Source organism: Oxyura jamaicensis, chromosome 1 (assembly GCF_011077185.1).
Source record: "Oxyura jamaicensis isolate SHBP4307 breed ruddy duck chromosome 1, BPBGC_Ojam_1.0, whole genome shotgun sequence".
In the NCBI taxonomy this organism is placed as follows: domain Eukaryota; kingdom Metazoa; phylum Chordata; class Aves; order Anseriformes; family Anatidae; genus Oxyura; species Oxyura jamaicensis.
In genome coordinates this window covers 64543100-64559168 of record NC_048893.1, presented here as the reverse complement: position 1 = coordinate 64559168, position 16069 = coordinate 64543100, and the positions used below count along the sequence as shown (strand labels likewise).

The following is a 16069-nucleotide window of genomic DNA, read 5'->3' as shown; positions in this document are numbered from 1 at the left end:
AAGAGTATTTTGATGATCTAACAAAATGCCTCCCCAAGGGACTTCGGAAACAGTTGTAGATGACAGATACTTCTTCTTTCCTGTTTTGTCTTATCACGGGGTTAGGAGAGAATCTACTGGCAGAGTTCCAGTCAGTTTTGGTGTCATCTACTACCAGTCTCCAGTCAGCTCAGTTTGCATCATTACGCATCTAATAAGCTTCTTGCTGTGTTGTTGTGTTTTGTGTTTTTGTTGTGTATTTTTTTTATATATCTCATTTAAGTGCCAAATGTGAGCATTTGGCCCATTTTTTTCCCCTCACTTGATGACTATAATGATGTCATCACTCTGTGCTGTCATTCTGCATTTTTTTAATTAGAGATACTTCCTGAATCCCTTAGTAAGTGGGTAACTTTTGGTTTGTAAATGGCATTTGTTTAGCATTTGTCCATCTTGAAAATTGAAATTCCCTTTGCTCATTTAGTCACCCCAAACCTGTTCTTCTAAAATGAGCAAATCTGTCAGTGTATCCAAGAGAAGGCAAACTCTGCTAGGTTGCATTGTCATCTGAGTCTCTTATTTCATTTGTCTTCTCCTCCAGAAGGAGGAGAAAAATCTGTAGCCAGCTGTTGGGAAAGACTCCAAATTGTCCTGACACCACAGGCCATTCATTAGGAATATTCACATGGGCTCAAGTTTCAAAACGGAAGACTTTCTCTCCTTAGTAGACCTAATTTGTTGCCCAGTTCCCCTGTGGTAATTTTGGTGTGATAGTCCTCCATTAACCCTGTGCTTCATTCACTGCTCAGTCCATCTGGCATTCCTTCCTGGGGTGTCGTCTGCAGAGAGGCTCTGAAATTCTCTTCCTAGGTATGCCTATTAGGGCTGGCCCATATCCGTATGATCCAGAGTAGGAGCTGTAAAAGGGCTGATGCTGAATGACACTTAACAGATCCTTTTCCCCATCTAATGCTATTTCCACTATACCTCTCCATCCTCCCCTTCCTTCTCCTCCTAATGCCTCTTTAGAGATAACAGTTCCATCAAAATCACTGATGGTGGCTTTAAGAAAAGCAAAATAATTCTTACTTAAAGGGACACTGTCACTTAAAAAAATACCGTGTTGTAGAAAATCTCAAAACTGAATTTACTTTTCATCTTTTTTGCTTTTTCCATTTCTCTGAGCTCAGACAGTCACCTTAGAGTGGTCATTTTTAGTCTTCTATTACAAACTGTTTTTATTTATATGGTGACTCTGACAGCAGTCAGAGACAATGTTCACATTCTTTTTAAAATGGCTGATAGTTTTTAAAACTATTTCAAGTTTCTGCTCATCTCAAAAATACCTTTTATAAAGAAAAAATTAAAAAATGTATTGGGCAGTATCCCTTTAAATGCAATGAGCCAGTATAGCCTGCTGGAGTATGTGGCTTTATAATTTAGTTTTGTTGCCTCTGTAATTTGCTTTGTATTTGCTTTGGGGGCTGCCAGATCACTTTTGCCAGAGTGGATACGTTACTCTGATGATACTTGTCACTATTGAGTGGCAAATTCAGAGCTCAGCTCTCAAAGTTACACATCCGTGCAGGCTGCTGCATCTGGGTGGGGTGCCATTAAAGCCCCTGGAGCTGAGTGTGACTGCATGGTCCTTCCGGAGCACTATAAGCAGTTAGGACGGCAGTGTGGATTAATTATTCTACTGGCAATTTGTGTCTCTGAGGAACAGGCATGACTCTGAAGTCATGCGGTCAGTAGAATGATAAGCAAATTCCTTGAAAAGTGATCTTGAAGTTGGTGATATTTTTTGAAGTGATTAGGGCATTGATTTAATCTGGATTTTCTTTATACTAATGAGAGTTACATTTCATTTAGTTGTTACAGACTATACAACAACTTCTGCAAGGGTGTGGTAACTTTTGACATCTTGGTCAAGTTTCAGTTTGCAGGATTACAAATTGCTATCCTAACTACCCCTGTTGCTCTGCTCACATGCCATAATTCCCTCTTCCTGTCCTAAAATATCATGTGCTGTTGCTGTGAAGCAGATGCTTCATTTCATGCTACAGATGGTCCCATTTCAATTCTGAGTAATTATTCCTATGTGTATATTGAATGTTATAAGAACATTGCAAAGTTTGCAAAGTCAACTGAAATTAAGATTGTGTATTATGCTGATTTATCAACAGATTTGTAACATTTAAATCCACTGCAGTGAACTGTGCCACTTACCCTTACGGAATAACTGATAGCAACACTAGGTTGTCATCTTCTGTGTAGATCCTCATGGAGAGGAAATGGGACACGGTCTGTGGATTTCACAGATGTTTGCTGGCAGCTGTTGAATGGTGAGACTTGAAAACATGGATTCCGAGCCAGACACTGAAAGGATATAGTACTCTGGTGGATGCATACTCTTTTTCCCTTTTATTCACTCTTTCCAGACAGTCCTTGTCCTAATCCTATCTTTTTCCATCCAAAGCTCCTTACTCCACTTCCATTTTCATTCTCCATTCCAATTTCTGCTTCTCAGGCATTTAATTTTAATCCCTACATTCTTGACAAATAAATCCTAATGTCTACCCTTAAGACTTCCTGTTCTTCCCCCCTAGTTGTTCCTAGTCTTTTACTCCTACTTCTTTTTTAATCCTGGTGTTTCCACTGACTCAATCCACAAAGATTCCATCCCTGCCACCGGCTTTCTCACAAAATTTTTGGGTTCTGCTCCCTTTTCTACCCATTATTCTTTGTTTGGACGATCCTAAGTCATACCTTCTCAATGGATCTGTTTTCTTCCGCCCCTTACCTCTCGTCTTTTCTCCTCCCTGTCTCCCCTCCTTTAGTGGTTAGCATTCTTAGTCTCCTTGCTTAGTTCTTAGTCTCCTTGCTTAATTAGCAAGTCCCAGCCTCAGTTCTTCCTTTCCCACCAGTTTACCCCTTGTCTGTCTGTGGAAGGTACCTTCATTGTTCCCTCCACATTCAAATGGTCAGTTTCCTTTTCCTTGCACCCAGCAGGGAATCTTTGAGGGAACAGCCCCCACACTCCACTCTCGTTTTACTCTTGGCTAGACTATGCCAAGATAGACAAGATGGGTGTAAGGAAGAGAGCTGGTATGTTTGGTAGTGCTGATTTCAGACATTTGTTCTTTCTTGACAAGGTTATGAACATCAGTTAAACATTAGAAAAAAAAAAAAAAGGCATGATTGTGTTTTTATTTTTTTTTCATTTTGTTTAAAGTGCACTCTACCAGAACTGTACTTATTATTAGCTTATTTAAAATACTTGAGCTAACTATGTTCTTTAAAGTCCTGCAAATCTACTTCTACAGGGCCAGAGTCTGATACACTGAAGTGGCAATAGTCCTAATTCCTGTGATTGACAAACACAGCTCTCCTGCAAGAGGGTTGGAGTTTTAAGATAAATATTCTTTCTTGGTCTGCAGCTACTTTTGACATTGAAGTGAATTGGTAACGTTTTCTTTGCAGTCATTTTAGAGCAGTAAAGAGCGTTTGATAAGCAGAACTTGTTAGAGTATAATTAGAGTACTTGTTAGGTATTGTAAGCAAACAATTATTTACCTGCTTCTTTCTGCACACCTCTCACAGCTGCACACAAAAACAAGCAGTCTTGGAAGTCAGGGCCAGTGTAGGACTGTATTATTTCTGATTACATTTTGAAGTGCCTTGAGATCTAATAGGAGGCAGAAGACTTCTGTGCAGTCATTTATGTGTGTATTCTGCTCTACCTATTGCTTTGCCTAGTGTTTTGTTTTTTTTAAGCCTTCTCACCATTTTTTTAAATTATTTTTTTCCTCTCTTCTACCGGATAAATAAAGATGGTGTTCAGTTTACATGGCAATTCAGTGGTCAGTGAGTTTTGTCCAGGTTGCTTACAGTGATCTTTAGAGGATATTGTTATTAACACAGTTGTAGTACTGTTGTCAGCAACCTTGAGTGACATATTTAGGAGATAGTTGTCAGAATTCTTTCCTTCAACTTTATAATACCTTTAGTTGTGTGCGATGTTACTGTCCAAGAGGTGGTTTTCTGTATTCATGCTCTTTTATAACAACTTCATCAAATAGTAAAGCTGGAATGTTTTATTTTTCAGCCACTTCAGCTTCTGACCATAACTGATTTTTAAATGATGGGAAAGAGAATATTTCCTGTTCTTGCTGCAGTTTGTCTTACTGATCTCTGTTGGACTGATCTTTATGTTAAGCAATGAGGTAAAGTTAGAGCTCCTCTGTCTGTTAAATGACCGATGGAAGTTGTTAGTAGAATTAGAATTTCTGAAGCCTCACGCTCTTAGTTTGTGAGGTTAAGTGCTAGCATAATGGTGTGTGAGAATGGAGATGAACCTCAGAGATGGATTTCCTACGCAGTGTTGCCATATGCTGATTTCCAAACTGCCCTTATTAGTTTAGTCAGCAAAATAGAAATTGAAGCCTTTTAGATGAAAGATTTGCAAAGTATGTGATCCCATTTGGTCTGTGGTATGTCTGCTCAAGTAATTTTTATTTGCAGTGCCTCACTATGTTTCAGAAATCATTGCAGCTCTCATACCATAGGACATACACAAATAATAAATAGTGAGCCGTAGTTTACAGATAGTGGTATTTGCCACCCTAAACTCTTCACTGTGCTTTCTTCATCCTCATTGCACGTTTTTACTACTGTTCTTCAGATTATGAAGAAGTATTATGTAGCTACAGCAGAAAAGGACAAAAACAGTCTTAAGTATTGATCTTTAAGCAAAAATAAAAAGTAGAAAAGACAACAGTCCAGTGTAGGTTGTGCGACAAAGAACAACATAGAGTGAAAAGAAGGTATATCTTCATGGTAGCTGTACATTTTTTCTACCTTGTTTTAGAGAGATTTAGGAGCTGTGGCATTGATTCTTGTTTTGGTTCGTGATTTCCACCATTTTATCAAAGTCTGTAGTCTTTCAAGTGTACTATGGCAAGCAATGTCTTTCTAGTCATGGCTACATTAATTCAGAAAGATGCAGGGAATGCTTCTTTTCACGGAGGCAAAATAAGTGCAGTCACTTCACTGATGGGCTGTGGCTAAATTGTTAGGCAGGGTACACTTGGGAGCTGGGCTGTGCCCCTTCCCTCAATACACTGCAGCTCCTGGCTCAGCACTGGTCACCCTGTGCACCCTTCTGAATTCCTCTGCTTGCTGCCTTTGGTACTAGGGCTGTGGGCTGCTGACCTCTGCTTTGAAGAGGTCAGTGGATTGTTTTACAGGCACTTCAGAGAAGTTGGCCTGTGGCATTGAAAAGGAACAACTGGTGATTAACACAATCTGTTTGTGGCTCTGCCTTGGTGGGGGGGAGATGACAATTTTCTGTCCAGAAGCCGTGGTTACATGCAGGACTCTGGCTAACAGCACAGAGGGAACCGAAGAAGCGAATGGTCACAGAAATGGTTCTTCTCTTACCCGTCAGCTCCTTCAGAACAAACCACATCAGTGGGGCAGTGGTTTATTGGGTTTGTGTGGCAAGGGTTTGGTAGCAGGGGGTCTGCAGGGGTGATCTCTGTGAGCAGAGCCCAGCAGCTGTCCCATGTCAGACCAGAGCCGGCTCCAGATGGCTCCAAAAGGGACCTGCCACCAGAGCTGAGCCAGGGAGTGATGCTGGTTGGGCCTCAGAGAGAGCAGATTTAAGAAAAGGGAAAGAAAAACTGCTGCACAACAGCAGCTGGGAGAGAGGAGTGAGAAGCAGCCCTGCAGCCCCCCAGGTCAGTGCAGGAGGAGCGCAGGAGGTGCTCCAGGTGCTGGAGCAGCAGTTCCCCTGTGAGCTGTGGAGAGGTCCCTCATGGAGCAGGCTGTCCCCCTGCAGCCCACGGGTCCCACCTGGAGCAGATCTCCACGCTGCAGCCCGTGGAGGAGCCCCCGGTGGAGCAGGTGGATGTGGCCTGGAGGAGGCTGCGGCCCATGGAGAGCCCCCGCAGGAGCAGGCCCTGGGGCAGAGCTGCAGCCCGTGGAGAGGAGCCCACGCAGGAGCAGGGGTCTGGGGGGAGCTGCTGCCCGTGGGGGACCCGTGCTGGAGCAGTTTGCTCCTGGGGGATGGACCCTGTGGTACAGAGCCGTGTGGGAGCAGTTCTTGAAGAGCTGCCACCTGTGTTAGGGATGGACCACAGCCCCCATTCCCTGCTCAGGAGGAGGAGGTAGAAGAGGATGAATGGGGGGGAAGGTGTTTTGGGATTGCTTTTATTTAGTTCTCACTAGTCTGCTAGAGATAAGAAGATTCATATAATTTATTGCCTATGCTGAGTCAGTTTTGCCTGTGACAATAATTGTTGTGATCTCCCTGCCCTTATCTCAACTGTTGAACCCCTTCCATTGTATCTTACTCTCCTCCCTCAAAGGGGAAGGGGAGGAGAGAGCAGTTGTGGTGGAGTTCAGCTGCATAGCAAGTTAAAAACACCACAAGCTTGTATTGCTGCTGCCTGCAGCACTCTTCCCATGCTGTGGATGAAGACCTGTGCTGCCAGACCGAATGTGGTTTTTTTTTTTTAAGTAGTGGGGACACTAACAGAAAGGCTGTGGCGTGTTGTTGTTCTTTTTAATTTCTTTGACAAGAGTTTTTTCCATCTGGCCTTGACTCTGTGGTCAGGAAAATTTTCCTGCAGTGATGATAATGTTTTTAATTTGAGCTCATGAAATGGTGATTTTTCTTCTCTAAACAGTCATGAGAAAGCTATACTATATACTGTAGGTTTAGGGATGGCTTTGAGAGAAATGAGAAAACGCATAAAGATTTATGTACTGTAATTAAACAAGTGAAGGGCAAGGTAAATGAGACAGCTTTTAACACTATATGGTAAACTAGAGTGTGCCTTTTAATAGTACTGAATGAGATGCTCAGCCTTTTGTGAAGAGTTTGTTTAAACATAAATGTGCACAATGAGAACTCTTGCTGTATAGTTGTATGTTTTATCTTTCTCAGGAATGTGAATGATCTGATGGTACACTCAATATCTGAACATATCAGTGTGCTCTAGGTGATCTTTTCTCTGGATCTCTTTCTGAAACAGTTAAGAGGCTTTATTCTTGAAAGCCTTATCTGAAGGGATAGTGAAATATATGGCATGGGATACAATTAAATATTTGTTACTGAAAAGATTGAAAAATCCTTCTTCCTTTCAGGAAATTTTATCAAATCTTTCTCTCTTTAAAATTAGAAAGTTCCTATTTCAGTCTGTGTATAGTATCTGTACCACTTGTATGAATACTTGTGTTAGCAAGGTTGGAGAGGCAGTTTTCATAAATGTCACTTTAGTGAAGTTTTTAAAAAATATATTTTAAACTCTACTGCATTATATGTTTTATATAAGGTGTTTTTAGCACCTTTTGGAGCATAATTGGTATGGTTTTCACAGCTTTAGAGAACTATAACAGGTAAGTTTTCAGGTTGCAGTTCAGTCTGTTGTCATTATTTAGTAAATAAGGATCACTTTAAAGGCTTGCTAATCATCCTGGGATGGACAGAAGTTGTTTTGAAAGCAACTGTAATGATCATGTAACCTGTATTCATCGATGCAACTATAATTTACATCTGGATTAATTGGAAAGTGTCATAATAGTGCAGGTTATGTTCAGTATCCTACTGAAGAACACTATTAACATTTCCAGTAGCAAGATTATTATAGATAATATGGACCTTGTAACTTGATGCAAGGACACGTTTTCTTAGACAAGAGTGGATTTTATTTCTGTTAAAAACAGAATAACTAAGAACAAATGAAGAAAACATAATTATAGGGAGTTTGGGGGGGGGGGGGGGCTGTATTAGTCTTCTGCTATGTAAGTCTTGTGGCTTCTTACCAGAGACCAAAGGTGTTATCTTTTCCTAGGATGTGGCATTTTGCTTGTTGATGACAAAAGTTGGTAGTTTGTGGCCATGTCACAATGAGATGAGTGGTGTTTCCCTATACCAGGTATTTAATTTCTGATCAAATATGGCAAATTGAGAATTCTTCACCAAGTCTCTAAGTCTGTAGTTCAAAGTTTAGAAATGTAACTGCGTTTGAGTCAGCAACATCCCCCACTCCCCCCAAATTCTGAATGAAATCTCAAACCCTGAAAAATTGAAGTGGATTCTTCCATACAGTTAAACATCCGTCTCCTAATCTCCCCCCAAAAGAACTGATAGACTATTAATTAAGAGTATAAAAGCTTATATGGTAGAATATTGATGTTGAATAGGATAGGATGTGAAATAAAAAATGTAATGGGTATCATGCACTAAATGCTCTGTTTTGTATGGAAGCTTATTCTTCATGGTGGGTAGCCTGTGTGGTTTGGTGGGTCTGGGGCTTGTTTTTGCTTTTGTAACCTCGATCTGTGAAATGGCAATCATAGGAAAAACAGCTGTAACACTTTTCATTTTAAATGAAGAAGTCAGAAAATTCTGAACAGCTAGAGTTAAGGCTCTGGTACTGTCAACTAATGTTGGTACGATGCTTTATTTGTAACTGTCACATGGCTGACTGTGGAACCCCTCCTAATGTTGCCCCTTCCTGCCCCCAGTACAGAGGCTTCTGCCTGCCTGAGAAAGCCACGCTGCTCACAGGCTTTGAAGCCAATGTGCTCTCCCTCTCACACCAGTGTGTCCTCCGTGTGCTGGTCTAGTTCTGTGATGGTCCCTTCTAAAGCTTTTCCAGTTTGCCAGTAGTCTGGAGTTTTGTAAAGATGTCTTCAAACCATATATATATCAAGCTTTGCTGACTTCTCCAAATTATGAGTAATTCTTGCCGTATTATTGTTGTGGAGTTTATGCTTTTTCCAACACAGAAATGCCTTCTCTTGAATGCAAACCCTGTACAAATGTGGTTGTGCATTGAGAGCAGTGTTTCATTCTGCTAGCTTTGATGTTTCAGGCTCTTTGATGCCTTGGTGCATATGTTCTCCTGTAATTATTAGTGATACTGGTTATTTTTTACCATTTCTCTCTGCAACATGAAGTACAGCTGAAAGGCAAATTCTCAGTGTTAAAACAACCGAACCACTGTAGAGATGAGAAATGTTTCTCCTCTGCTGGGTGACAGAGATGATGAAAAAGATTCAGTAAGTCACTAACAGAATTTGTAAGCTTTTGAAATGAGAATGTCAAAGGACAGTTCTAAATTTACTGTTTTAACCACACAAAGTCTGTAGTTGATTGTTCCCCCCACAGACACTGATGTGGATTTTTTTTTACCCATGGAAGAGCTGATTCCCCTTCTAAGCACTGCAGTCCAACTGAGTACGTGTGCTCACCATGCTTGACACAGCAGATCCTAGCAGACAGGTTGCACATTAATCAGATTCTCCCTGTGACATTCCCTGTCTGAAGGAATTATTTTCCATTAAAAAAAGACACTTTCACCATCAGTGGATGCTGCCATGGTGGTAAGAGCATGGTCCTGAGAAAGATTTACGGTAGAGTGGCTGTTTACAGCTGGTGTCCTATGCATGCAGGCGAGACTTTTTGTAACCCTGCTTGAAGTTTGCCATTTATCAGCAGGAGTTAAATGTTCATCTCTGCTCATCCTGACATCTTGTTCACAAACATTTTGGTTAAAGACTGTGTGATTGAAAATGTATGTTAGGAAGAAGTCAACAATAACCTCCTGCCTGGTAATTCCTGCTCAGGAAGAATTCACCAGTACCTCAGCCTACCTCTCTTATCTGTTACCTGTGCTTACTAGGGACATTATTCATCTGTAGACTATATCCCTTGTTTCTGCTTCTCCATTTCTTGTATTTTTTCTTTTCTTCTTGTGTTTCCTTTCTTTCTCACTCTTACGCTTTTTGTCCTTTGCTTGTCTTTTATTTCACCCCTTTCCTCCTCTTCCGTTCCACTTCCAACTTCCTCTTCCTCTCCTGCCTTTTCCTCTTCCTCGTTTGGTCCTATTGAAGTTGAGCCCAATGCCGGGACACCACGTCGTAGACCTCTCTCCTTCTGCCCTTGCTGTGCCCATGAAGGTAACGTAACCTCACATGCTCCCTGTTCTCCCTGACCACAGCTGGGTTTCCATAGCAGAAGTAGTCAGCGAGTGACCACAAGGTCCCAGCCCCATCCCCACCCTTTTCTTGCTGTTTCCCCAAACCAGCCTTCTCAGTAGCAACCAGGTAAAGAGCTTTTATGGGCCTATGGCAAGTTACTAAAGGTACAGTATCCCTTTGGTTAGTCCCAGCTGTGCTAGGGAGGGTATAGAGACTGGGAGGGACGTTGGTCAGCAGCTGCGGGAGCAGTAAAGTTCCACTCAAAAGCTTCTGTTTTTCTTTGGTGGCTTCGATTTCTCCATTCCTCCTGAAAGATGTTTGGAAGGGGTGGGGTAAGGGAAGAAAATCTCCTTCCTTAAGTGACCTTTTAATTAGTATATATGGATTAAAGGAATACTGTGTCTTTATAAGGACTGGTTTGCAAAACATCCTTGAACTTTAAAAGCCAACAGACCTTAAGCTAGACCACTTTCCCCTCATCTGTCTTGCTGATTGCATTCTTTAACTGTCCCAAATGGAGTTTGCCATAGAGTTTCCATTGCCAAGGCATGGGGGAAGGGGGCTGTTTATGTGTGTTCATGGTGTAATTTTGCTAACCACTTACTCTGCTTCCCATGGTGCTCCCTCACGTCAGTTGTCAGTGCTCCCTTTCCAGTCCTTCCATCATTCCCCTGCTCATTGGCTGTTTACAAATATTTATATATTTCATAGGTCAGTAGTCTTGTTTTTTTTTTTTTTTGCCTTTTTCTTAGAGGCATTTGTTTTCTATACATCCTGGCATTGGAAGGGATGGGGAGACTTCCCAGTGCTCTCATGGCGCCACAGCACTGGACATCTGCATGTGTGGTCTCCCTCTCCTGTTGCCATACGGGCATACTGTGCAGAGACGCTCAGAAAGGAATGCTTGGAACTGAGCAACACACTGGTTGGTATAAAGCCCAGAGAGCCGGAGGCTCTTAGGGTGGTACAGCTGGGTCTGAGATTCCCAAGGGTCTGCTCTTACAATTTTTCGAGGGCAGGTATTCTCGCACTAAGCTGCAGTGTACAGGAATTGTAGGCCCACCTTTGTTTAGCTCCAGTGCAGCACTTCTCTGATGAGATCGTAAGGATGAAGGCATGTCACAGGTGTGAATTAACTAGCCGTTGATGTTGTTATACTTGGGTAGTGTTTCCAGAGTTAGTGTATTAAGCTTGCTGCATGATTATTTTGGCATCAAAATGGCTATTTAAGAGGTTTTTGCTCTTGATAGCATGACTCCAAAATAACAAGCTTAGACAAGGACGTTAGTTACTTTAGTATGCCTAGGTTACATGCCAGCTGGTAGGATGCAGCAACCAGAAAATGCTGTAGAGCTTGATTTGAGGCTTTGCTCCCACCTCCATTTCTGTGTGGGTCGGCAGATTGCTAGTGTCCTTGTCAGTGTTTGATAAAAGTCATGGCACGCATCTGCAGGTAGTTCAGTGTGGATTCAGTGGCCCCAAACCAGGAGTTTGCTAGGAGGAGCTTCCCTGGGAAGCTCTTGGGTTTGATAAATGTCAGCAGGAGGCTTTGGGATCAACACTCTGCAGTTTATTCTACATAACTCCTGACAGGTACGAGATTGATCAGTGGCCTACTGAGTAAGCCTAGGAGTCGGTTTGGAAATAAATGAAATAGCAACTGGGAGTTCTGTATTAGCCCAAGATTTTTGTGCTTTTGCTTCTACATTAGCAAAGGTGTCTGGTGGTTCTCTGTTTCTTTCCAGTGCTGATGTGCAATACGGTAGAAGTAGTTTCTGTGTTCACTGTGCAGAGGGAATCCTCAAGGTGGCTAGGTGTATGTGGCTAGTAGAAGTCAAAAAAGATTTATTTAGCTGTGGGAAAAAAAGAAAAGATGAGATGTTTCTTTTTGCCAGTAAAATAAAGATTGAGGACATGCAATTGAAGCAAATAAGGGTAAAACACATGGAGTGGCAATTGAATCTATTTCTAATGAAAATACACTTAAGGAACTGGCATGAGGAACCTTAAGGCTTTTCTCCTAACAAAAGGAAAAGTGAAATATTTAACAGAAGTCTGGGCTTTCCGCAGTAAGCGTGAGGAAGAAACAAGCAATCACAAGAAAATCAGAAAGCAAACAAAAATCAGGCTCCAAAGACAAGAAAATCCTTTTGGAGGTGACCTCCACTCTTCCGTCTGCTCTAGGCAAACTGAATGGACCCGGCTTGGGAGTGCTCTGGCAGCATCTTGCTTGGCTTTCTTTGCACATTTTGCCCCATTGCTATTTTCTGCCATTTGGACTTGTAAGGATTACACTGCGTTACCTGGAAATTTAACAAGTTTCTTTTTTTGCAGGCATGGGAAAGAAGGATGATCCCAAGTTGATGCAGGAGTGGTTCAAACTGGTGCAGGAGAAGAACGCCTTGGTTCGCTACGAGTCTGAACTGATGATATTGTGAGTGAACATGCAAAGCTTCAAAAGAGGGATTATTTTAGAAATAGTAGTAGCAGATCTGTCACTACTGTCTTCCCTGTAATGCCTGAAGGTCAGCAGTCTCTCAGCTTGATTCTTGGCAGAGATATGAATCAGACTGTTTCAAAAGAGCACTAGAAGTAGGAATAGTAAGGAGTGTAGGTTCCAACTATTTACGTACATGAAGAAGTACGGTTGTTTGTTCAGCTCTGAGCCCTTCCCAAGATGTTCTGGGATAAAACACATGTTGTTCACACAGGTGTCTTGACTTACACAGAAAGAATCCATGATTCTTCCTGGTTTTGGTAGATATCACTTCTGAGTGTAGCCAAAACTGTTTAATTCCATCTCCTTTGCCATGTGGGCCTCTTCTCTGCCTGTAGAGGGACTCTGGTGCTTCTCATTTGGGCTCAGATGAAAAGTATTTTCCCTGTTAACAAAAGAGGGAGTTTACTCAGTCTCCATGGTGCAAATTCACTGAATTTAGTTTCTGAGTATGGCAGCTGACCTGGGTAGTGTGGAAACTCAGTGTCTTTTTTGGTGCCTGTGTCAGAAAAGCCCCAAGGTGCCTTCTGCATTTGAATCTGAAAAGGCAGTGTCCTGGCTTGTCCTTAGTTGATAAGTAACTTTTGTCTTTAGAGTGGGAAGTGGAAGGAGATACGTAGAGGTAAAATATGATTTTATGGTGATTGCAGCTTTGTTTGTTCCTTTACACTGTTTTATATTTAATCAACATAATATTGCTCAGCTTTGTGTATTGCACTTCCTAGCTGAAGGCAAAGAACCTGAGATACTGGAAGTACATTTTGCATCTGTAAAATACAGTTATATATGTTAGGTACCTTTGAAGTTGTTCTAGAACAGATTGATAAAATGCATGACAGATATCTAGAGAAAACTGGGACATAAATTGAGAACAGATATGGAGCAGTTGCACAGAGTATTTTAATACACGCAGAACTTGGACTCCTGGTGTGTTTCCCTTCCAGTGCTCGGGAGCTAGAACTGGAAGACAGGCAGAGTCGATTACAGCAGGAACTCCGGGAGAGGATGGCAGTGGAAGGTGAGAGCAGTAAAGAACATTTCATAGTTTGTATGTACATATTGCTAGTCTTGTGTGTGCTGACAGTTTTTGATATCTCTGTAGATCATCTAAAAACAGATGAGGAGCTCTCAGAGGAGAAGAGGATCCTGAATGAGATGCTAGAAGTAGTGGAGCAGAGAGATTCTCTCGTGGCTCTCCTTGAGGAGCAACGGCTTCGAGAGAAAGAGGAAGACAAGGACCTGGAAGCAGTCATGCTCTCCAAAGGTTTTAGCTTGAACTGGTCCTGAGCTTGACACATTTACCTCTGCTGGTCTGCGTTGTCCGGTTGGCCTACTCTGAGTTCGCCAGAATTACATGGATAGGAAGATGCTGAAGGGGAAATCTCCAAAGGGTCTGCCAGCATGCAGTGATTCGGTTTGAAGCACTCAGAAGCCTTTTGATAAGTGTGTTGGTTCCAGAAGCTTAAGTTTTACATGTCTGCAAGCCAAGTTGAAGATGAGTTGAGTTTGTGGAGTCTCCTTGAGGGTCCTGTACGATGGGCCTCATTTTTTGTTGTGTGGTAGGAGGGACAGGAATAATCCATGTGTGGGGAAGGGGGTTAAGGGAAGAAGTACCCTTAACTAATCTGGATTTATGGCAGTCCATTCCTTTCCCATTTTTACTACACCAATTCTAATAAAAGGGAGGGAAGTGGCAACCCTCTCTGGAAAACCACAGCAGCCTGTAGCAGCCTGTATGGTGGAGTCAACTATCCAGAAGAGCTCCAGAAGCCCAGGGCAGTACCTTCTTTGCTTTAGTCTTCCTCCTCACCAAAGAAACCTGCAGTTGGCCACGATGCATGGATATGAAGAAATACGAGACAGAGAAGACACTACTAGCATTTGTGATGGAACTCTCTGTCTCCTGGTTTTTAAAGAGATTTGGGCATCAGAGGACCTGCTCCCTATCATAGTCTCCTAAATCTTTATTGTTGGGGAAGAAAGGGGAGAAGAAGAGAGAGGGAAGATGCCCTTCTGCTTTGCTACACACTGGAGAGACAGCTACTGCTGGCCTTCGTCTTCATGGCCACGGCTCAGAGGCTGTTGGGCTTCTTTGTTCTGTTTTTGTTGCGACTGTTTTGACACTGGAAAATACAGACTGTGGGACAGTGGTAACTGTGTGCTGGGGCAGGGGTGTTACCAAGCAGCATTCCCTGGCTGTTAGGCCCCTAAAAGGGAGAAGTCCTTAAGTGACTGAAACCACCATTAAGACACTTCAGTGTTTTTATTTTTTCCTCTGTATTTTGTTTTTGCACATTGGAAACGAAGCTTAAGTCCTGCCTGGGCCCTCAGTCACTTTGACCCTTTTATGTCGATTAACTTATTTTTTTAATACTTGAAAGAAGATTCATTTTTGTATCTTTTAGGAAAAAAATGGATGAGTGATGGGTGTGTGTGCCTGCTGCATCCTACAACTTCCACTTCTAAATTACTGGACGTTGTTACCTGTGGCTATTTATTAGTGTTCTTATTAATAATTTTAATGTTACACATATTTGAGTGTGGAGGGAGTGTTTTAACTCTGTTAGAGGAAGACACTACTGCGGATTGTTCCCGGCTTCACAGCGAGGGCAGCCTTTGTGGACCCCATGGATGTATCCTGCCCTAGCAGATTTCCTTTACGACAAAATCCTGCGCACTCATGGAGTTGTAAGAATCTATTTTGTGCTCCTAGCATACTTTTCTTCTGCATCCCAGAATCCCTCTGTTGGACTAATAAACCTATAATTTATTTAAATTTTATAACAAGAAAGCCAAAAATGTGAGGTAGAAATATCCCATAGATCTCTTTCTCACTGAAAGATGGGACCCTCACACTCTTTAGATACAGCTAGAGGGACTTCCATGAAAACAAAAATAGCACATTTCCTGCTGCAGCTGTTGGAAGAAGCTCCTTTTGGCTCAGCTAGTGAAGCTGCTGCTTTTAAGCCATGAGGGTACTCACTGTAACCGTACATTAAGTAACGAGCAGGACATGCACTGAGCAGTTCAGTACCATCCACTGTTGTACAGTTTCTCAGAGCATACTACATCCTTAACTTGTTGCACAGAGCTGAAATAGCACTGTGTGTTGGGTCTGTGTCCCATGCTTAACGTGATGTGTTAAGAGGTTGTTCTTTGTGTTTTGAGTTTGTGGTTGGTTTTATTTTTTTTATTTTTCGTTTGGTTTGGTTTCCCTTGAGTTGTTGCCTATTCTCTTTTCTTTTTTTTAAAAAAAAAGTACTAAGCCTGCTCACCAGTGTCTTTGAGGAAGCGTCCCCTTCACAAGCACGTTCACACAGCATGCTGGCTCTTTCAGCTTGAATATACGCCGTTGGTGCAAGATACACCAGCAGGGCTGAACATCCTTTAATCTTTTGTCCTGGGATAGAAGTTATCAAGGTTTCTTGCTGTTGACTCTCTACTTTCTTCAGAGAGGTCTTCTGTAAGCCAGCATCTACAACCTGAATTCACCTCTGACTCATGAGCATATCTCAGGCTGAGCAAGAATAGGTCAGACTGCCTCCAGGGTCTCTGAGCAGGGCTGGCCCTTAGCTGTGGAAACATATTTTATCACCTCAA

The 16069-nt window shown here is 42.1% G+C and overlaps 1 protein-coding gene across 7 annotated transcripts in view; it reads left to right on the top strand.

Annotated features, from left to right (window-relative positions):
- The window catches only part of MICAL3 (microtubule associated monooxygenase, calponin and LIM domain containing 3), a 162388-nt gene extending 146675 nt beyond the window's left edge, over positions 1 to 15713 (top strand). For 4 of the 7 annotated variants that reach the window (XM_035346381.1, XM_035346397.1, XM_035346393.1 and 1 more), the window contains 4 exons: positions 9886 to 9951; positions 12307 to 12406; positions 13414 to 13487; positions 13572 to 15713. In XM_035346381.1, the coding sequence (XP_035202272.1) occupies positions 9886 to 9951; positions 12307 to 12406; positions 13414 to 13487; positions 13572 to 13756 (425 nt within the window). In that variant the 3' untranslated portion in view covers positions 13757 to 15713. The remainder of the gene's footprint in view (positions 1 to 9885; positions 9952 to 12306; positions 12407 to 13413; positions 13488 to 13571) is intronic. The other 3 variants (XM_035346355.1, XM_035346365.1, XM_035346406.1) reach the window with 1 other exon arrangement.
- The last annotated feature ends 356 nt before the right edge of the window (positions 15714 to 16069 follow it).